Source organism: Hylobates moloch, unplaced genomic scaffold (genome assembly GCF_009828535.3).
Source record: "Hylobates moloch isolate HMO894 unplaced genomic scaffold, HMol_V3 SCAFFOLD_12, whole genome shotgun sequence".
Taxonomy (NCBI): domain Eukaryota; kingdom Metazoa; phylum Chordata; class Mammalia; order Primates; family Hylobatidae; genus Hylobates; species Hylobates moloch.
Window position 1 is genome coordinate 13,140,891 of NW_026652287.1, and position 18,299 is coordinate 13,159,189.

The 18,299-nt window shown below is 41.2% G+C and overlaps 1 protein-coding gene across 4 annotated transcripts in view; it reads left to right on the forward strand.

The window, feature by feature from the left end:
• The window catches only part of CIT (citron rho-interacting serine/threonine kinase), a 192,627-nt gene that overhangs the window by 136,511 nt on the left and 37,817 nt on the right, over nucleotides 1–18,299 (forward strand). For all 4 annotated transcript variants that reach the window (XM_032168540.1, XM_032168543.2, XM_032168541.1 and 1 more), the window contains 4 exons: nucleotides 5,610–5,807; nucleotides 6,607–6,800; nucleotides 10,337–10,472; nucleotides 12,363–12,467. In XM_032168540.1, the coding sequence (XP_032024431.1) occupies nucleotides 5,610–5,807; nucleotides 6,607–6,800; nucleotides 10,337–10,472; nucleotides 12,363–12,467 (633 nt within the window). The remainder of the gene's footprint in view (nucleotides 1–5,609; nucleotides 5,808–6,606; nucleotides 6,801–10,336; nucleotides 10,473–12,362; nucleotides 12,468–18,299) is intronic.

An 18,299-nucleotide genomic window follows, 5' to 3' on the forward strand; every position in this document is an offset into this window, starting at 1 on the left:
CACTTACTTCTGGTGAACATATCCCCAAGAATTACTAGGTCATGAGATTTGCCTCTGTTTGACTTTAGTAGGGAACTGACAGACCAGTTTTTTGGTCTGTATTTTCTGATGTGATGGTGGATTGGGATGGGCCTGCCTTAAAATGTCTGTGGATTTCCTCCATCCCTCCTCCCTTCCTTGAGGAGTTGTGGGGTGACATTCTGGTAGTTTTCTGTCCTAGGATTTTAGTTTCTTGTTGTCTTCATTTCTTATTTTACACAAGAGTTATTTGCTTATATTACATACATGCGCGTGAGTGATCACTGAATAAAATGTAGATCATTTTATGACTGGAATTTTTTATATTACTATTTTTTCCTTATATAAGCTTGGATTTTAAAAAATATGTGCATTAGTAATCCTGTTCCATTCATCTGGAGTTCATTTTTCCTTTTTTAGTCTTTTGGCATAAGAACTTTCTAAAAAACATTTTTTTTTACAGTTTTATTGAGGTATAATTGGTGTACTATAATCTGATGCATTTTAAAATGTGTATATAACTGTGAAACAGCAAAACAATCAAAATGATGAATTTTATTATTATTTTGGATAATAAGATTATCCAAATTTTATTCTTGAGCGATAAAAACAAAATATTGTATTCATGACCCTCAAAAGTTTCCTTGTACCCTTTTGTAATTCATCTTGTCCCCCATTTTAAAAATTGAAAGTTTAGTTTTAGTGGAATACACTAGTATGTAGAATGCATTTGATTACTTTCTCATGTAACTCTAATGCTCTCCAAATTTGCATTTTCTGAACGGTGACTTCTAATCTTTGCTTCATTTACCTCTGTGTTCTGTGGCGAAGCCTATGGGGGCCTTCCCAAGTGTGCGTGTGTGAACCTGAGAGAGATGCCCTTCACCCACATTTCAGCCAGAGGAGCTGTGTAACTTAGTAGTCTAAGCCATGGGCTCTGGAATCAGATAGAGTTCAGATTATAAATTGGCCTCTTAGTAACTTATGTGTATTATCCTACTAAGCCTCTGTTTCTTTGTCTGTAAAATGGAGATAAGATTGTATACCTTCAGTTCCAATCAATACACTCATTGATTGTAGGATGCATAATTTATTTAATAACTGCTCTTTGGGGGCTGGGTGAGGGAAGAGAGAGAGCTGCTGGTTCCAGTATACCACGTATCCACATTTCAGAAACAGTACAACTTATGGAACACTGAGTCATGGGATTTGGTAGTAGTACCTCCCTCATAAGGTTGCTGCGAGAATTAAATGAGATACTTGCAAACTGCTTGCACAGGGCCTGATCCATAGAAAGTACTAAACAACATTGGTTACTATTATTATTTTATTCTCCTGGGCTTATAATATAATATTTTGTTTGGAAAATGGCTCTGCTGCTACTTTAAAAAGTTTGGAAACCACTACTTTAGAACAACATTTGGCCACAATAGTAGGTCTCAATTATACTTTTGCAAGTTCAAGACCGCTTTAAAGACACTTCAGAGGAGTGTGTTGGAGGTTCCTTTCTTTTTTGGCATTGCCCAAGATTGTCTCCGCTAGGAAATGTCATCTTTGTCATTTAAAAATGAGTTATTATGGGAGTTCCCACAACTCCCATAATAACTCAATTGATAGGAGCTCTCTTCAGCTTTCAAAAAGCTCATGCACAGTAAGATTTTCAAGCTCAGACCATTTCTATATTTTGAAGACATTTAAAAAGGATTTGATTCAATCTGGCACCTAAAACCCTACCTAAGTCTGTTTTAGAGGGGAGTTGGTGGGCAAACATATGACACAGTTTTAATTATGAATCAATCTGTCAGCTATAAGATTAAAAATAAATAATATGCAAATAGCTGCCTTCAGAAGAGAACCAGGCATTAAAATAGGATTTCAGTCCTGTGTCTGTTTAGCCTGATGCTCATTGTCTGACTGGTTTCTTCACCCCTTAACTGGTCTTCCAGTTAGGTGTGAGAGGTTCACATCTTCTTCTCAGAACCATGGTAGCGTTGAAAAACAACAGATAAGCCCAAACAGAGTTCTCTTTTTTTCTTTTTGACACTGAGAGTAGGTCTTTTTTTTTTTTTTTTTTGGGAGATGGAGTTTTGCTCTTGTTGCCCAGGCCGGGGTGCAATGGCGCAATCTTGGCTCACCATAACCTCCACCTCCTGGGTTCAAGCGATTCTCCTGCCTCAGCCTCCTGGGTAGATGGGATTACAGGCATGTGCCACCATGCCCAGCTAATTTTGTATTTTTAGTAGAGATGGGATTTCTCCATGTTGGTCAGGCTGGTCTTGAACTGTCAACCTCAGGTGATCCACCCGGCTCAGCCTCCCAAAGTGCTGGGATTACAGGTGTGAGCCACCACATCCAGCTTAGATCATTTTTTTTATATCTTCTCTTCTCTCTTAGAACTGTGCCAAGACCTTTCATCTGTAAAAACAGCATATAAGAAAGCTCTGCTGGCCCCTGCGTTGTGAAGATATCTTGCTCATCTTTTTTTACTGCTAAGATGGAATCAGCCTTTTAGTTTCTCTTTTTTACCCTCTATCTTTGGGGTTAAAAGGTTAACAGACTCATAGTAAACAAATCGTTTGTGCTTGGTGGGTAGAGAATATACCCAGGACCAGAAAGTAGACCTAACAATTTTCCTTGCACATTCCTTGGATCAAAATCAAGAAGGGTTGTCCTGAATGGTCGATATATCTTACCTCCATCATTTCAGTTTTCAAAGATCTGAATAAAAAAGTGAATAAACACTTCTATCCCTATTTTAGACAGGCAGTATAGTTCAGGGGGCAAGAATGTAGATTCTTGAGTTTTAATGTTGGGTTCAAATTCTGGCTTTGTTATTTACTAGCAGTGACCTTGGGCAAGTTACCTAGCATCTCTGTTGCCCCAATTTCCCCATCTATAAAATAGAAGTAAAATAATACCTACTTCAAAGGACAGCAGTGAACATTCCGTGTTATTATGCTTTTTTAAAAAAAAAAACCCACAGAGACCATTAATTTACTGCCTATGTCATAAGTCAGTTTAATATCTGTAAACTCAGTAACATGTGTGTGTGTGTGTGGGTGTGTCCAACATTTAATATCATGACTCCAGCAACTTGAAACAAGGTCACAAGCTAAATGTGTTATGGCTTGGGTAGATAGAATATGTGTATAAAAAGTCCAAATCAGTTAAAATGCCCTAAATCTCGGCATGGGTACTTTACAAAAACATGTAACACTTCTCTTGTCAAATGGGCAAAATAGAGATGATGACCAAACATAGAACCAGCAGTCACAAACCAGAAATATAATCAGAGGCATGAGAACCCTCGAAAACTGGATAGCGACAGGGAAATAAAAAGACCCTTCTTATTCCAATGGGCCCGTCTCAGTTGAGTGATACCAAATTGCCCTTTTTCAAGTGTTTCTTCTTTAGCATTTTATAATATAACTTTGGGAGAAAAAGAAGAGGTGGCAGAAATGGGCTACCATCACAAATGATAAATTGCATTTTTTTCGTTAATCAAAGAAAGCAGGTACCCAAAGTCTTAAATACATCCTTGCATGGCAAGTAAATTATTTTGGCAATGATGTATTTTCATGTGAGTAGACTTTCTATAGTCTAGTCTGTTTATTCCCCAAGAGGCTTTTTTTTTTTTTTGAGATGGAGTCTCGCTCTGTCACCCAGGCTGGAGTCCAGTGGCACAATTGTGGCTCACTGCAAGCTCCGCCTCCTGGGTTCACGCCATTCTCCTGCCTCAGCCTCCCGAGTAGCTGGGACTACAGGCGCCCGCCACCATGCCCAGTTAATTTTTTGTATTTTTAGTAGAGACGGGGTTTCACCGTGTTAGCCAGGATAGTCTTGATCTCCTGACCTCATGTTCACATGATACATTAAGGTCAAATAACATGCAAGAAAATTCAAAAAATTAAAAAAGTAAAAGCAGATGAGTAAATATAGTGTTCACTCCCATGTCACAGATGGAGAAACTAACCCAGCAAAGGTCAAATGGCTTATTTGGGGTTCCAGAATCCATTTTATATCTTCCAAGCCATCTTGCCTGTCTTATTTTTCTTTGGGAAAGAGGTAGGGGGAAGCATTAGTAGTTAAAGGGAGACATTATGAAAAACATCTTAAGGAATGGGTTTACTATGTGCAGGAAGGAGACCAGTTGAACTAGTGGGCATTGTTTATTCATTGTTTCTGGTTTTAGGAGATTTAACATGCCACAGAAAGAGAAAGGCAGGGACCCTGTAAGTCATAAGTGTCTGCTAGGAATGGCAAACGTACAGATTTTCCTTATTTGTCTTCCTTGATAAAGAAGGTATCTGAGCTAAGAACCTGACCAGATAACTTTTATTCCCTCTCCTGTAGCTGACAGTGTACCTCAAAATAGTATATTAGGAATTAATGTGGCTTTTGACATTAAAAAACAAATTACTAGACCATTAGACCATACACTAAAAGGTTATCAGCTCAGTTAACAAAATGAAAAGTTGTATCTCCTCTGAGCACATTTGTGGACAAGTGTACTTAATTGATGTTCTTTAATTTCATGTGCCTGGGAAGATTTTTTTTTTTAAATTGATAATCAAAGAGGGTTAAAATAGGGAATTAGTCATGAAAGCAATGGCAACATTTCATAAACGAAATCGACTCTAGGTTTGAAAATTGGAAACAATTAATAACTGTAGGCTTAACGGCATTTCCTTTTAATTTCCTTCTTTTTGTCACATAAAATTTAATTTACTGCCTGTGTGCCTCAGTCCAACTATTATTAGAAAATTGCCCTTAAACTTCCAAAGTATTATACATGAAAGCTCTCTGCAAGCCGTAATACTAAATCTCAGCAAAGAGAATAGGAAAGCTAAATGTTCTGAAATTGAAGTCATTCTGCTACTGAGCAGGAGAGTAATTTAGCAAACCCCGATTAAATCTCTCTCAATAAAATAACAATTTCATATACATGGCTTCCCATTGTCTGATAGGCAACTGTATAGTAAAATCCATTAAAGTCATGCTATAGTACAGTGTATTGTATTTTCAGAGTTTTTCTGAGTTTCCCTTAAGTTTTTTTCCTTTGTTGTATGAAATTAAATTTATTGCTTGTGATATTATTGAAATAACTCCTGGTGTCTTTCCCTGTCGGTCTTCCTTGATAAGAACTTCATTTTGCTTTCTAGGACTGTGGCCATCTCCAATAATAAGGTCCTAGAGAGAGTGTCATGGGCATTTTTAGCTTAATTAGTGGATGGTGATACCAGTCTATTCTTAATTTGCATTTTCTTTCCACATTATATTATTTTCTCCAACTTGATCTCATTAGAAGTCGTCCGTTTCATGCAGTGATTACTTTTGATTGCTTTTGCCATATTTTTTAGATGTGTCCTGAATTAGAGAGAAACTGAGTCTTTTTCTTCCACTGCTGGTGTTTAGAGTTAAGTGGGTGTGCATAGGAGCTTGGACATGGCTCTCAAGGTCAGGTGGGCAAACTCATGAGCGGCACGTTGATTGCCAGTGTCACGTGGGTTCAGAACTCCATAGTCCTAGAAGCAATTTCTTATTTGAAATGAATGTGCTTGGCGTGTAACTGGATTCCTTTCCTCTTTTAGGTAATCACAGACCTGGAGGAGCAGCTAAACCAGCTGACCGAGGACAATGCTGAACTCAACAACCAAAACTTCTACTTGTCCAAACAACTCGATGAGGCTTCTGGCGCCAACGATGAGATTGTACAACTGCGAAGTGAAGTGGACCATCTCCGCCGGGAGATCACGGAACGAGAGATGCAACTTACCAGCCAGAAGCAAGTAAGGAGGGTTAACAAGGTTGTGAGATCCCTAGAGGACTTTTAGAAGGATTTTAGGAGTGCTTGGTGCATTCTCCCAAGGGTTCCAACACTGAACCTCATACAGTAATTGGGCTCTTTTTAAAATCATGTCTTGTTTCCAAGTCTTTAGGGTTTTAAAAATGGCTTTTAAAAGTGTGTAGTTCTTATTAATTTTGATTTTAAAAAATAGGGCCAATGTGGTGGCTCTTCCCTGTCATCCCAGTACTTTGGGAGGCCGAGGCGGAAGGATCACTTGAGCCCAGGAGTTCAGGATTGGTCTGGGCAATATAGTGAGACCCCATCTCTAAAAAAAAATAATAAAAAAGATGAAAATAAGCTGGGCTTGATGGTGCATGCCAGTAGTTCCAGCTTTTCAGGAAGCTGAGGTGGGAGGAATGCTTGAACCCAGGAGCTCGAGGCTGCAGTGAACTGTGATCATGCCACTGTACTCCAGCCTGGGTGACAGAGCTGGACCCTGTCTCGAAAAAATAAAGGTAGATAAAAACAAAATCAAATGCTTTGGGGGATCAATGTAAATGGCTTGATTTTAAGCTTGGTCACTTCCCCTGGCTTTGCTTTGGGTTCTGCCTCTAAGGTGGCTGCAGAACTGGCCCTTCATCCATTCTTGCCTGGTCCCCTTGGGCTGCAGAAGAAAAAGACAAACTGCATTTCGAACTGTAGTTAGAAACTTGTGCTTTTCTGAAACTGACCCGACCAAAGTAATCTCCAGGAAATCCTTGTTTAAAGACAAGGCACAAATCAGTGGTACTGATTTGCAGACGATGGAGGCTCTGAAGACCACGTGCACCATGCTGGAGGAACAGGTCATGGATTTGGAGGCCCTAAACGATGAGCTGCTAGAAAAAGAGCGGCAGTGGGAGGCCTGGAGGAGCGTCCTGGGTGATGAGAAATCCCAGTTTGAGTGTCGGGTTCGAGAGCTGCAGAGGATGCTGGACACCGAGAAACAGAGCAGGTGGGGCTTTGTGTTTGTGGAAAGCTCATGACAGGTGACTGCAGGAGGATCGGCCTGAGAGTTGTGGACAGGGTGATCAGCTCTTCCCACTGAGACTGAGAAGTTTCCTGGGTCACAAGCCTCCTGGTGCCAAAAACCAGGAGACTCTTGGCAAACCAGGATAGGGTGGTCACCCTAGTTGTAAACGTAGATAGTGTGAGTTGGATTCTGTGGCTGTGACTGGTATCTGTTTTCCCCATGCAGAGGCCGGGGCATCGGGAAATACCTCTGTTTTCTGTGCAGAAACACTCACATGAGGTTTCTTGTCAGAGTGACCATAGCAAGACCATTTTAAAATTACCATTTTAATCCTGGTCATTTTAATCCTGGTCTTCCCTCCACCCCAGGGTTCCTCAACCTTGGCACTATTGACATGTCAGGCTGGGTCATTCTTTGTTATGGGGGCTGTCCTGTGCATTGTGGGACAGGACAGCATCCCTAGTCTCTACTCACTAGATGCCACCAACAACCCCTTTCCCACGTTGTGACAACAAATATGTCTGTAGGCATTGCCCCCAATATCTCCTGTGTCTCCATTGTCCCCAGTTGAGAACCACTGCTGTACAAGAATAGTTTAGTGGGTTTTTTTTTTTTTTTTTTTTGTGACAGAATCTCTGTCACCCAGGCTGGAGTGCAGTGGCACCATCGCAGTTCACTGCAACCTCCACCTCCAGGGTGGGAGGAGTTCTCCTTCTTCAGCCTCCCAAGTAGCTGGGAATACAGGTGCGCGCCACTATGCTCGGCTAATTTTTTTTTGTATTTTTAGTAGAGACGGAGTTTCACCGTGTTGGCCAGGCTGGTCTCAAACTCCTGACCTCAAGTGATCCACCTGCCTTGGTCTCCTAGAGAGCTGGGATTACAGGCGTGAGCCACCACACCTGGCTGGTTTTTTTTTTTTTTCCTTTCTTAGTAGGAAATGATAATAATCGGTTCAGGCAGTATCGTTCCTCTGCTTTCTCCCTTTTGTTTCCACAGTTCCCCTAGTATAGATTTACCTCCTGCGGGGCCACAGTGGCACAATTGCGTACTCCATAGCTCTAAGGGTTGCTGGTCACATTAAAGATGTCATAGACTGGAAGAGTTGTTATGACAGTTTTACACAGCTCATGGCAGAAAAGTGTTTTCTTTCTGACAAAATTGGTACGTTATGACATTTCACAGATGGAAAGAAATGGTCTAGAAGGACGGGTGCCGCTTTCCAGTTTGTACAAATGCACGATATGGGCTAGTGTGTGCCCCGTGACTTCCTGTCTGCACAGCTGAATTGGATCCATTTTTCATAAACTTGCTCATGTCACCTTCCTCTGAAACTGACCTTCCTGTGATTCTCTGAACTCCTTAAGCAAGATTAGCTATCCATAGAAATATCGATCAATGAATTAGTCTCTATCACACTCACTTGGGTATCTCTCACGTTTGCTTGGCCATAGTAGGCTCAACTAAATATGTCAGATGGATTATGCAAAGTTCAGTTGAACTCCAAAAGTTTGGCGGTAAAAGATGAGAACCCTTACATTTCAAAAGAAATGGTAGAAATAGTTCCTTTTTGTAGATCCTCCCAGCTTCCCCACTCAGGATATTTGTTGATGTGAGGGACTGCTGTTTAAGTCTCCTATTCCAGCTTCCTTCTGAATCCTTAGACTCCCCCATCCTCATTGTAAGTTCTGGTTGTTTTCCCACAGACCCCTTCCCTCCCACCCTCAAGTCCAGCTCCTGTCCTAGCTGTTTCTAGGGACCTACGGAGATCATTTTTGGGGTAGGATCTGGCTTCAGCATCAAGAAATACACGACCATACATGGAAGGTATAATTATGAACTGTTCTCAGGAAGACTAGCATTAGTCTGCTTTCATTTCATGTCTGCTTTCAGGGCAATTGTGGAAGATCGTGCCTTTCTTTTCTTTTTTTTTTTCTTTTTTCTGTTTTGGTATTATATGGGATACTGAGATGAGTAAAATATAATTGTTAATCTTTGTCCTCAAGAGCCTAAGAGTCTACTGGAGGAGATATGGATTCAGATATTTAGGAGAGATGGGGAGGCCGAAGTGGGTGGATCACTTGAGGTCAGGAGTTTGAGACCAGCCTGGCCAACATGGCGAAATCCTGTCTTTACAAAAAATATAAAAATTAGCCGGGTTTGGTGGCACGTGCCTGTAGTCTAAGCTACTTGGGAGGCTGAGGCAGGAGAATCGCTTGAATCTTGGAGGTGGAGGTTGCAGTGAGCTGAGATCCCGCCACTGAACTCTAGCCTGGGCAACAGAGTGGGACTCCATCTCAAAAAAAAAAAAAAAAAAAAAAATATATATATATATGTATTTAGGAGAGAAATACAGTTATGCTTTGGTTACAGAACAAGGTGAGGTTGCTCCTGAGAAGAGAAAGTGGGAATAGTTTTATGGAGATCATAGCATTTGAATTTATCCTTGAAGGCTGAGTAAGATTTGAGTTTGCAGAGTAGCAAGGGAGGGGATGGCCAGTGGAGGAGACTGTATAAGCCAAAGTGTAGAAGTAGGAAGCGTGATACCTAAATGGGGAAAGGGAAGTGATTTTTTTTCCCATTTTGCTTCTGGTTTTTCTATTGTTTAGCATTATTTATGGAGACACTCATCAGGTTCAAGTTTCACTTTCGTTTTTTCTTTTTTTTTTGAGAATGGAGTCTTGCTTTGTTGCCCAGGCTGGAGTGCGGTGGCGCCATCTTGGCTCACTGCAACCTTCGCCTCCCGAGTTCAAGCAATTCTCCTGCCTCAGCCTCCTGAGTAGCTAGGATTACAGGCATGCGCCACTATGCCTGGCTAATTTTTTGTATCTTTTGTAGAGACGGGGTTTCACCATGTTGGCCAGGTTGGTCTCGAACTCTTGACCTCAGGTGATCCGCCCACCTCAGCCTCCCAAAGTGTTGGGATTACAGGTGTGAGCCACCGCACCCAGCCTTAAGTTTCAGTTTCTTGATGAGTACCCAAAAACATTTAACTTTTTTTTTGTTTTTGTTTTTGTTTTGTTTTGAGACGGAATTTTGCTCTGTCGCCCAGGCTGGAGTGCAGTGGTGTGATCTCGGCTCACTGCAACTTCCACCTCCTGGGTTCAAGTGATTCTTCTGCCTCAGCCTCCCGAGTAGCTGGGATTAGGGGCGCACGCCACCACACCCAGCTAATTTTGTATTTTTAGTAAAGACGGGATTTCACCATGTTGGCCAGGCTGGTCTTGAACTCCTGACCTCAGGTAATCCACCCACCTTGGCCTCCCAAACTGCTGGGATTACAGGCGTGAGCCACTGCGTCTGGCCTGTTTTGTTTTTCCTTACCCAAGCCTAACATGGGTCAAATCTTTGCTTGGTAAGCTGTTGGAAAGGAAGACAGTTTGGAACTAAGAGTCAAGGTTGGGCATCTCTCTGGCCTGCAGCGTGTTTAGTTGCTCGTCAGGATTAGAGACGGACCAGCCTTCTTTCCGCAGGTCAGCTGTTGGGAGGCTACCAAAAGCTGACCTGTGTTTTTCTGGCAGGGCGAGAGCCGATCAGCGGATCACCGAGTCTCGCCAGGTGGTGGAGCTGGCAGTGAAGGAGCACAAGGCCGAGATTCTCGCTCTGCAGCAGGCTCTCAAAGAGCAGAAGCTGAAGGCCGAGAGCCTTTCTGACAAGGTCAGCGCCCACCCCTTCTGCTTTTTAGGAAAACATTTTCGTTTCCTTCTTTTAAAGGCACGCTTGATAAAAATTCAAATGCAATCCATGGCAAACATATTTCATAAACATATGTTCATGCACTCCAAAAATGTCCCATGGTTTTGCCTTACCATGGGACATTTTTGGTTGGCAGTAGCGTGGGTGGGTGCGGTGGGTACCCAGTGATCACAGTTGGCCAGTGACTTTTTAAAATCTGTGTGTCTAGGCCCTTGAAGTTCGAATTTTGATCTGGGTGTTCTACTCTCTGGTTGTCTGGCATCTTATTTCCAGAAGGCTTTATGGATTGAATGCTGTGCATCTTTGGGAAGTTCTTGGTGGCAGTGACTAATGCTCATCCCATTGCTGCAGTAATAGGCAGCTGAGCTTCTCCATGTTCCAAGTTCAGGGTCATGATAGGGTCTGATGATGCATGCCGGTTCTCAGTATTTCACATCGGAAATACACGTGTTCCATCCATGTGCCTCTCCATATTACATTTATAGTCATAAATGATGTTTTGGAGATTTTAGCTAATAATCTTGAGAGAGATACAGAATAGGCGCTTCAGTGTTACAGATCACCAAAGTGAAGATCAGAGAAATTTTATGTATGAACACACAGATGCATATATAGACACTCTTTTTCATGCACATACACACACAAAATAAAATAACAATCTGATTTTATATTCTCTATAACTTTGTTATCTCATGATAGAAAAATAATTATTTGGGTCATTGTGGAAAATACAGAAACCACAGAAAAGTAAAGGAAATAATGGCGGGTCACCCATCGCTGTTGTTTCATTGGTGTATTTATTTGCAGTCTCTGTGCTTATGTTTATGCATACACACACATACATAGACATACGTATGTATTTTTATAAATTGGATTTTCATTATGTATACAGCTCTACGTGTTTTTATTAAAAATCATTTAACTGCAGGTTTTTTCTGAGTTGAATATTTTTTGAATATGTGATTCTAAAAAAAAATATATTGCATGGAAGTACCTACTTTAATCATTACACTTGTATTGGAAATTTGAGCTTCCTGTATTTTGGCATATAAATAACAATATGATAAACATGAATCTTTGTGGGCATCCGTGATTATTTTCTTACCAGATACTTATATTAATAGAAGCAGAATTATTAGATTTAAGGCCAGAGCTCTCTAGTCAGGAACACTCCTGAGTTCCCTGAAACTGGGTTACCATTTTTTTTTAAGCATGAGGAAACTAGATTTATTAGCGCTATGTGAGGCCTCTTATGTTTAATGTGAAAAATATTTTTTTCTAGTTGACTGTTCTTAAAATGTTAAGCAGCAAAGTCCTTCATATCTTTTAAAGCTCCAGACTTTGCAATACCTTATTGTCTTGATCTTCTCCTAATTGGGATGAATTTCTTTCCCAAGCCTTTCTTATCAAACTTATAATCTGACAAAGCAGTCATTATTTGCGTACATGTCTAGTTATGGGCCTTTCTGACTTGATGTAAGATCCTTGAGAGCTTGGTTATCCTTTCATCCTAAAAGCTATAATGCAGGTAGTAAGCATTCAGCATATGATTATTTAATTAAATTCAGCCAAAGCATGTCAGATAAATAAGTCCTTGAGCAGTCATCCTCCTAAAACTTGTCATGGCCATATTTAAGTGCCATCCCTTAGAAATAATTTCCATCCTCATATAATAACCTATGGAAGACTCATCAGTGACATAGACTTCTGTATTTAGAAAAAAGCAACCTTTATGTTCTGACCTTTAGAACTCAGTATTCTTTCTTCGTGAAGGTTCGTGGACATTCATAAACATTGTCAGCATCTAACATTCCTAAATGTGGCTTTATGCCAATCTTTCCAAATGTCTAGCTCAATGACCTGGAGAAGAAGCATGCTATGCTTGAAATGAATGCCCGAAGCTTACAGCAGAAGCTGGAGACTGAACGAGAGCTCAAACAGAGGCTTCTGGAAGAGGTGAGTGTGAAACACCTGGGAGAAGGGCCAAGTGGATTTTTTTTTTCTTTTAATAGGCTTTATTTTTTTGGAGCAGCTTTAGGTTCACAGCAAAATTGAGCAGAAAGCACAGAGAGTTCCCACATACTCCCTGTCTCCTCCTCCCACAGTGTCCCCAACTATCAACACCCTGTACCAGAGTGTCCATTTGTTACAGTCAATGGGCCTGCACTGACACATCGTCATCACCCCAAATGCATAGTTTAAATTAGGTTTGCTCTTGGTGTTGTACGTTCTATGGGTTTTTTCAAATGTGTAAAGACAGTTATCCACCTTTACCGTATCATACAGGACAGTTTCACTGCCCTAAAAACCCTCTGTACTCTGCCTGTTCATCCCTTCCCACCCTCAACTCCTGGCAGCCACTGATCTTTTTGCTGTCTCCATAGTTTTCCCTTTTCCAGAATGTTGCATATCTGGAATCACACAGTATGTAGCCTTTCAGATCAGCTACTTTCACTTAGTCATATGCATCCAGGTTTCCTCCATGTCTTTTCATGGCTGGTAGCTCATTTCTCTCTGGAGTCTTTTTTTTTGGTCTTGCTCTGTTGCCCAGGCTAGAATGCAGTGGTGCAATTACTACTCACTGCAGCCTTGACTTCCTGGGTTCAGGTCATCCTCCCACCTCAGCCTCCTGAGTAGCTGGGACTACAGGTATATGCCACCATGCTCGACTAATTTTTGTATTGTTTTGTAGAGATGGGGTTTGCCTATGTTGCTCAGGCTGGCTGGTTTCAAACCCTTGGGCTCAAGTGATCTACTTGTCTTGGCCTCCCAAAGTGTTGGGGTTACAGGCATGAGTCCCCATGCCCTGCCTGGACTTGTAAACAAATTTCTTTAAAAGATTTTTTTATTTCAATAGCTTTAGGGGTACAAGTGTTTTTTTGGTGACATGGGTGAATTGTGTGGTGGTGAAGTCTGGGCTTTTCGTGTACCTGTCACGCAAATAATGTATATCGTAGCCGATAGGTAATTTTGCATCCCTCACTCCCCTCCTCGCCTTCCCCCTTCTGAATCTGCAGTGTCTATTATACCACTTGTATGCCTTCATACTCATAGCTTAGCTCCCACTTGTAAGTGAGACCGTGCAGTAGTTAGCTTTCCGTTCCAGGTGGAATTTTGAAAGTGACAATTTGTCAGATCCAAATTAGACATTTTGAAATTAGAATTTTCAAGTAAGAGTATGGGGGTCATATAATACTTGTCTTAAGGTATTTAACACATTAAAAGACTATGTCATGAAGGCCAGAGGGTCTCTGTCATTTTTATCCTTCTATGTGATGCTTAATAGAGTGTCAAGCACATAGTAAGTGTGTGCCAAATAGAAGTTTATTAAATACATGGGTGAATGAATATTGAGTTAAATTGTTCTTTAGAGCTAATATCCAAAGTATATTAAGTTTCATGCCGATAGGACATCCATGCAAATTAGCTTCCTGCACAGGGCAGAATTTTATCAGATTATTCTGAGTACCAAATTTCATGAAGGTTTTTGAACGTTGGGTAATTTAGTTAAAAATAATGCGTGCCCTGCTTTTGAAGCATAATAGACAAGCTCAGACTGATCTTCTAAACCCATCCCTTACGTGATGGCTGGTACCTTTTCACAGAACTCTGAGAATGGCTATTTAAATTGATGACTATCTCCCACTCCCCAACCAGAGCCCTCTGTGTTGAATCACTGATGATTCTGCTTTGTTCTTTAGGATTGATGTGCAAGGACAAATGCACTTTATAATGAAAAATTGGACTCCAAAGAGTATTCTGTTTAACCCTTAGTGAGCCTGACAGTTTAATTAACCAGAATGCCCTGTTCTGGCTGATGAGGTTTTGTCACATGATACCCATAGCTCCTGAGGCACTTTGCTGATAGAAATAATATTGTTATGCTGTTAAGTTTGAAAAGTATAGTGAAATTTTTGCGGGTGAGTATAAAATATTTTATTGAATGATACTTTAAAAAATATGGGTGGCTGAGGCGTGAGGATTGCTTGAGGCCGAGAGTTTGAGACCAGTCTAGGCAACACAGTGAGACCCCATCTCTACAAAAAAAAAAAAAAAAAAAAAAAAAATTAGCCAAGTGTGGTGGTGTGCACTTCTAGTCCCAGCTACTCAGGAGGCTGAGGTGGGAGGATCACTTGAGTCCAGGTGTTTGAGGCTGCATTGAGCTCTGATGGTACCACTGCACTGTAGCCTGGGTGACAGAGTGAGAGCCTGTCTCAAAATAAAAATTAAAAATTAAAATGAAAAATATGGGTGGGAGTTTGGGAAAGTTCTAGAAATGGATGGTGGTGGTGGTTATACAATAGTATCAGTGTACTTAATGCCACTGAACTATACACTTAAAAATGGTTAAAATGGTAAATTTTATGTCATGTGTATTTTGCCCTGTAAACAATTTAAAAAATAAAATTAATACTACACACACACACACACACACACACACACACACACACACACACACACAGACACACACACACACACGTATATTTGGTGAACACACATAGGAATTCACCCTATGGCTTTAAGAACAACACTACAATGGAAATGTTAAATGTACCTCGTGGTCAAATAGAGAATTAGGGTCTTTATCTGAGATGAATAGACAGTGTTCCCACTTTAGGCACATCCTGGAAACAGAAAGAACAGGAATAATCAATGCTCTTGCCTGTCCTATTTTCCCTCTGAGAGGGCGAGTTGGCCCTGACAGCGCAGTACTTTGGTCCAAGGTTATGTGGTGAGTCAGTGACGACTCTAGGAATAGAGTGCCGGGATCCCAATTCAGTTCCCTCCTTCTCACTTCTAACCTACATGAGAACATTTCCAGTTTCTCAGGATGTTCCCCACAGAAAGATTTTTGAGCACAGACATCTGGCTGACATTGAGCCGGAGGCAGATTTCAGCGACAGTTGAAACCATTCTGGAACAAAGAATGCTGTTTATTGTCCACATTGTGATCGGGCCTCCTGGTTGGTGTGTGCTGTATAAGCATATGTGCCCAAGACTTCCACCTAAGTGTCCTCTTCGTAGGTACGGATACTTTTATTTTTTATTTTCATTTTTATTTTTTTTGAGACGGAGTCTTGCTATGTCGCCCAGGCTGGAGTGCAGTGGCATGATCTCGGCTCACTGCAACCTCCACCTCCGAGGGTCAAGCAATTCTCTTGCCTCAGCCTCCTGTGTAGCTGAGATTACAGGTATACACCACCACTCCTGGCTAAATTTTTTTGTATTTTTGGTAGAGACGAGGTTTCACGATGTTGGCCTCTCTTGTCTCGAACTCCTGGCCTCAAATGATCCGCCCACCTCAGCCTCCCAATGTGCTAGGATTATAGCATGAGCCACCATGCCTGGCCTATAAGGAGACTTTTAAATGGAGCCAGAATCAAAATCTCAGAATTGAAAGAATTTTTATACCATCCAGTCTGAATTTCCAGCACTATTCCCTTTATCCTTGCTCCTGACAAACTTTACTAATGGATCTTTCTTTCACATTTTTCCTCCTGGGCCCAAAATGGCTTCAGAAGCTTTCTCAACGTGACACTTTTTTTTTTTTTTTTTGAGACGTAGTCTCGCTCTGTCACCAAGGATGGAGTGCAGTGATCTCGGCTCACTGCAAGCTCCGCCTCCTGGGTTCACGCCGTTCTGCCTCAGTCTCCCGAGTAGCTGGGACTATAGGTGCCCGCTACCACGCCTGGCTAATTTTTTGTATTTTTAGTAGAGACAGGGTTTCACCATGTTGGCCTCGATCTCTTGACCTTGTGATCCACCCGCCTTGGCCTCCCAAAGTGCTGGGATTACAGGCGTGAGCCACCGCGTCTGGCCAACATGACACTTTATAGCCACTATCTGTTCACTGGAAGTAATATCAGTGATCAAAGTCCATTTGCTAGTCCTGGTCAAATTCATCTCTCATCCAAGGTAGAAGATCCCTTCTCCAACAGTCCTTATAGGTAGGCCCCGTTGAACCTTGGCCTAAATACTTACAATGACTTTGGACATCCCAACCCATTTTTCAGCAACTCTCATTCTTAGAACATTCTTTTTTTTTTTTTTTTTTTAATTATACTTTAGGTTTTAGGGTACATGTGCACAATGTGCAGGTTTGTTACATATGTATCCATGTGCCATGTTGATTTCCTGCACCCATTAGCTCGTCATTTAGCATTAGGTATATCTCCTAATGCTGTCCCCGCCCCCACCACCCCCCACCCCACAACAGTACCCGGAATGTGATGTTCCCCTTCCTGTGTCCATGAGTTCTCATTGTTCAATTCCCACCTATGAGTGAGAACATGCGGTGTTTGGTTTTTTGTCCTTGCGATAGTTTACTGAGAATGATGTTTTCCAGTTTCATCCATGTCCCTACAAAGGACACGAACTCATCATTTTTTATGGCTGCATAGTATTCCATGGTGTATATGTGCCACATTTTCTTAATCCAGTCTATTGTTGTTGGACATTTGGGTTGGTTCCAAGTCTTTGCTATTGTGAATAGTGCCGCAATAAACATACGTGTGCATGTGTCTTTATAGCAGCATGATTTATAGTCCTTTGGGTATATACCCAGTAATGGGATGGCTGGGTCAAATGGTATTTCTAGTTCTAGATCCCTGAGGAATCGCCACACTGACTTCCACAATGGTTGAACTAGTTTACAGTCCCACCAACAGTGTAAAAGTGTTCCTATTTCTCCACATCCTCTCCAGCACCTGTTGTTTCCTGATTTTTTTAATGATGGCCATTCTAACTGGTGTGAGATGGTATCTCACTGTGGTTTTGATTTGCATTTCTCTGATGGCCAGTGATGATGAGCATTTCTTTAGGATACAAACAAATGGAAGAACATTCCATGCTCATGGGTTGGAAGAATCAATATCGTGAAAATGGCCATACTGCCCAAAGTAATTTATAGATTCAATGCCATCCCCATCAAGCTACCAATGACTTTCTTCACAGAATTGGAAAAAACTACTTTAAAGTTCATATGGAACCAAAAAAGAGCCCGCATTGCCAAGTCAATCCTAAGCCAAAAGAACAAAGCTGGAGGCATCACGCTACCTGACTTCAAACTATACTACAAGGCTACAGAACATTCTTATTTTGAACTAAAAACCTTCCACTTTTACCCATTAGTTCTATTACGTTGAAACACATGAAATTAGAAAGTAGTCTGATATCTCCAACCAAAATGGGAGATAAATATTGATTAATAGTCAGATTACTTGATTAATAATTAAAATAACTAATGTTTAATTAGCACTTACCATGTGACTGACTCTCTGAGTACATGAATTAACTCTTACGGTCCTTGTAACGTTCCTGGGAGATAACTAGTTTTATTATCTCTATGACAGTCAACTAGAGATCCAAATAGCTCTCCCACTCCAAATTGCCTTCTCTTTTATTTTTTCAAGTATTTTTGTAGAGATGGCGTCTCCCTATGTTGCCCTCAAACTCCTGGGCTCAAGTGATCCTCCTGCCTTGGCCTCCCAAAGTGCTGGGATTACAAGAGTGAGCCACTGCACTCGGCCACCTTCTCTTTTTTAAGTGAAACATTTTAGATCCCCTCAAGCTTTGGATGTTCTTTTCTGGTAGATTTGTCTTTCCACAGAGAGTTTTTACAAGTCCATGTTGTCTGAATAGCACTGAATACATTGGGATCTTTCCATCTCCATACTGGGCTCTAAACCTCTACCAATTACCTGTGCTCTTTGGGTAGTTTTGATCACATCATTGACACCATTGGTCTGTTAAATCACTACCTACCCTTCCACAAGTTTGCTTTTTCTT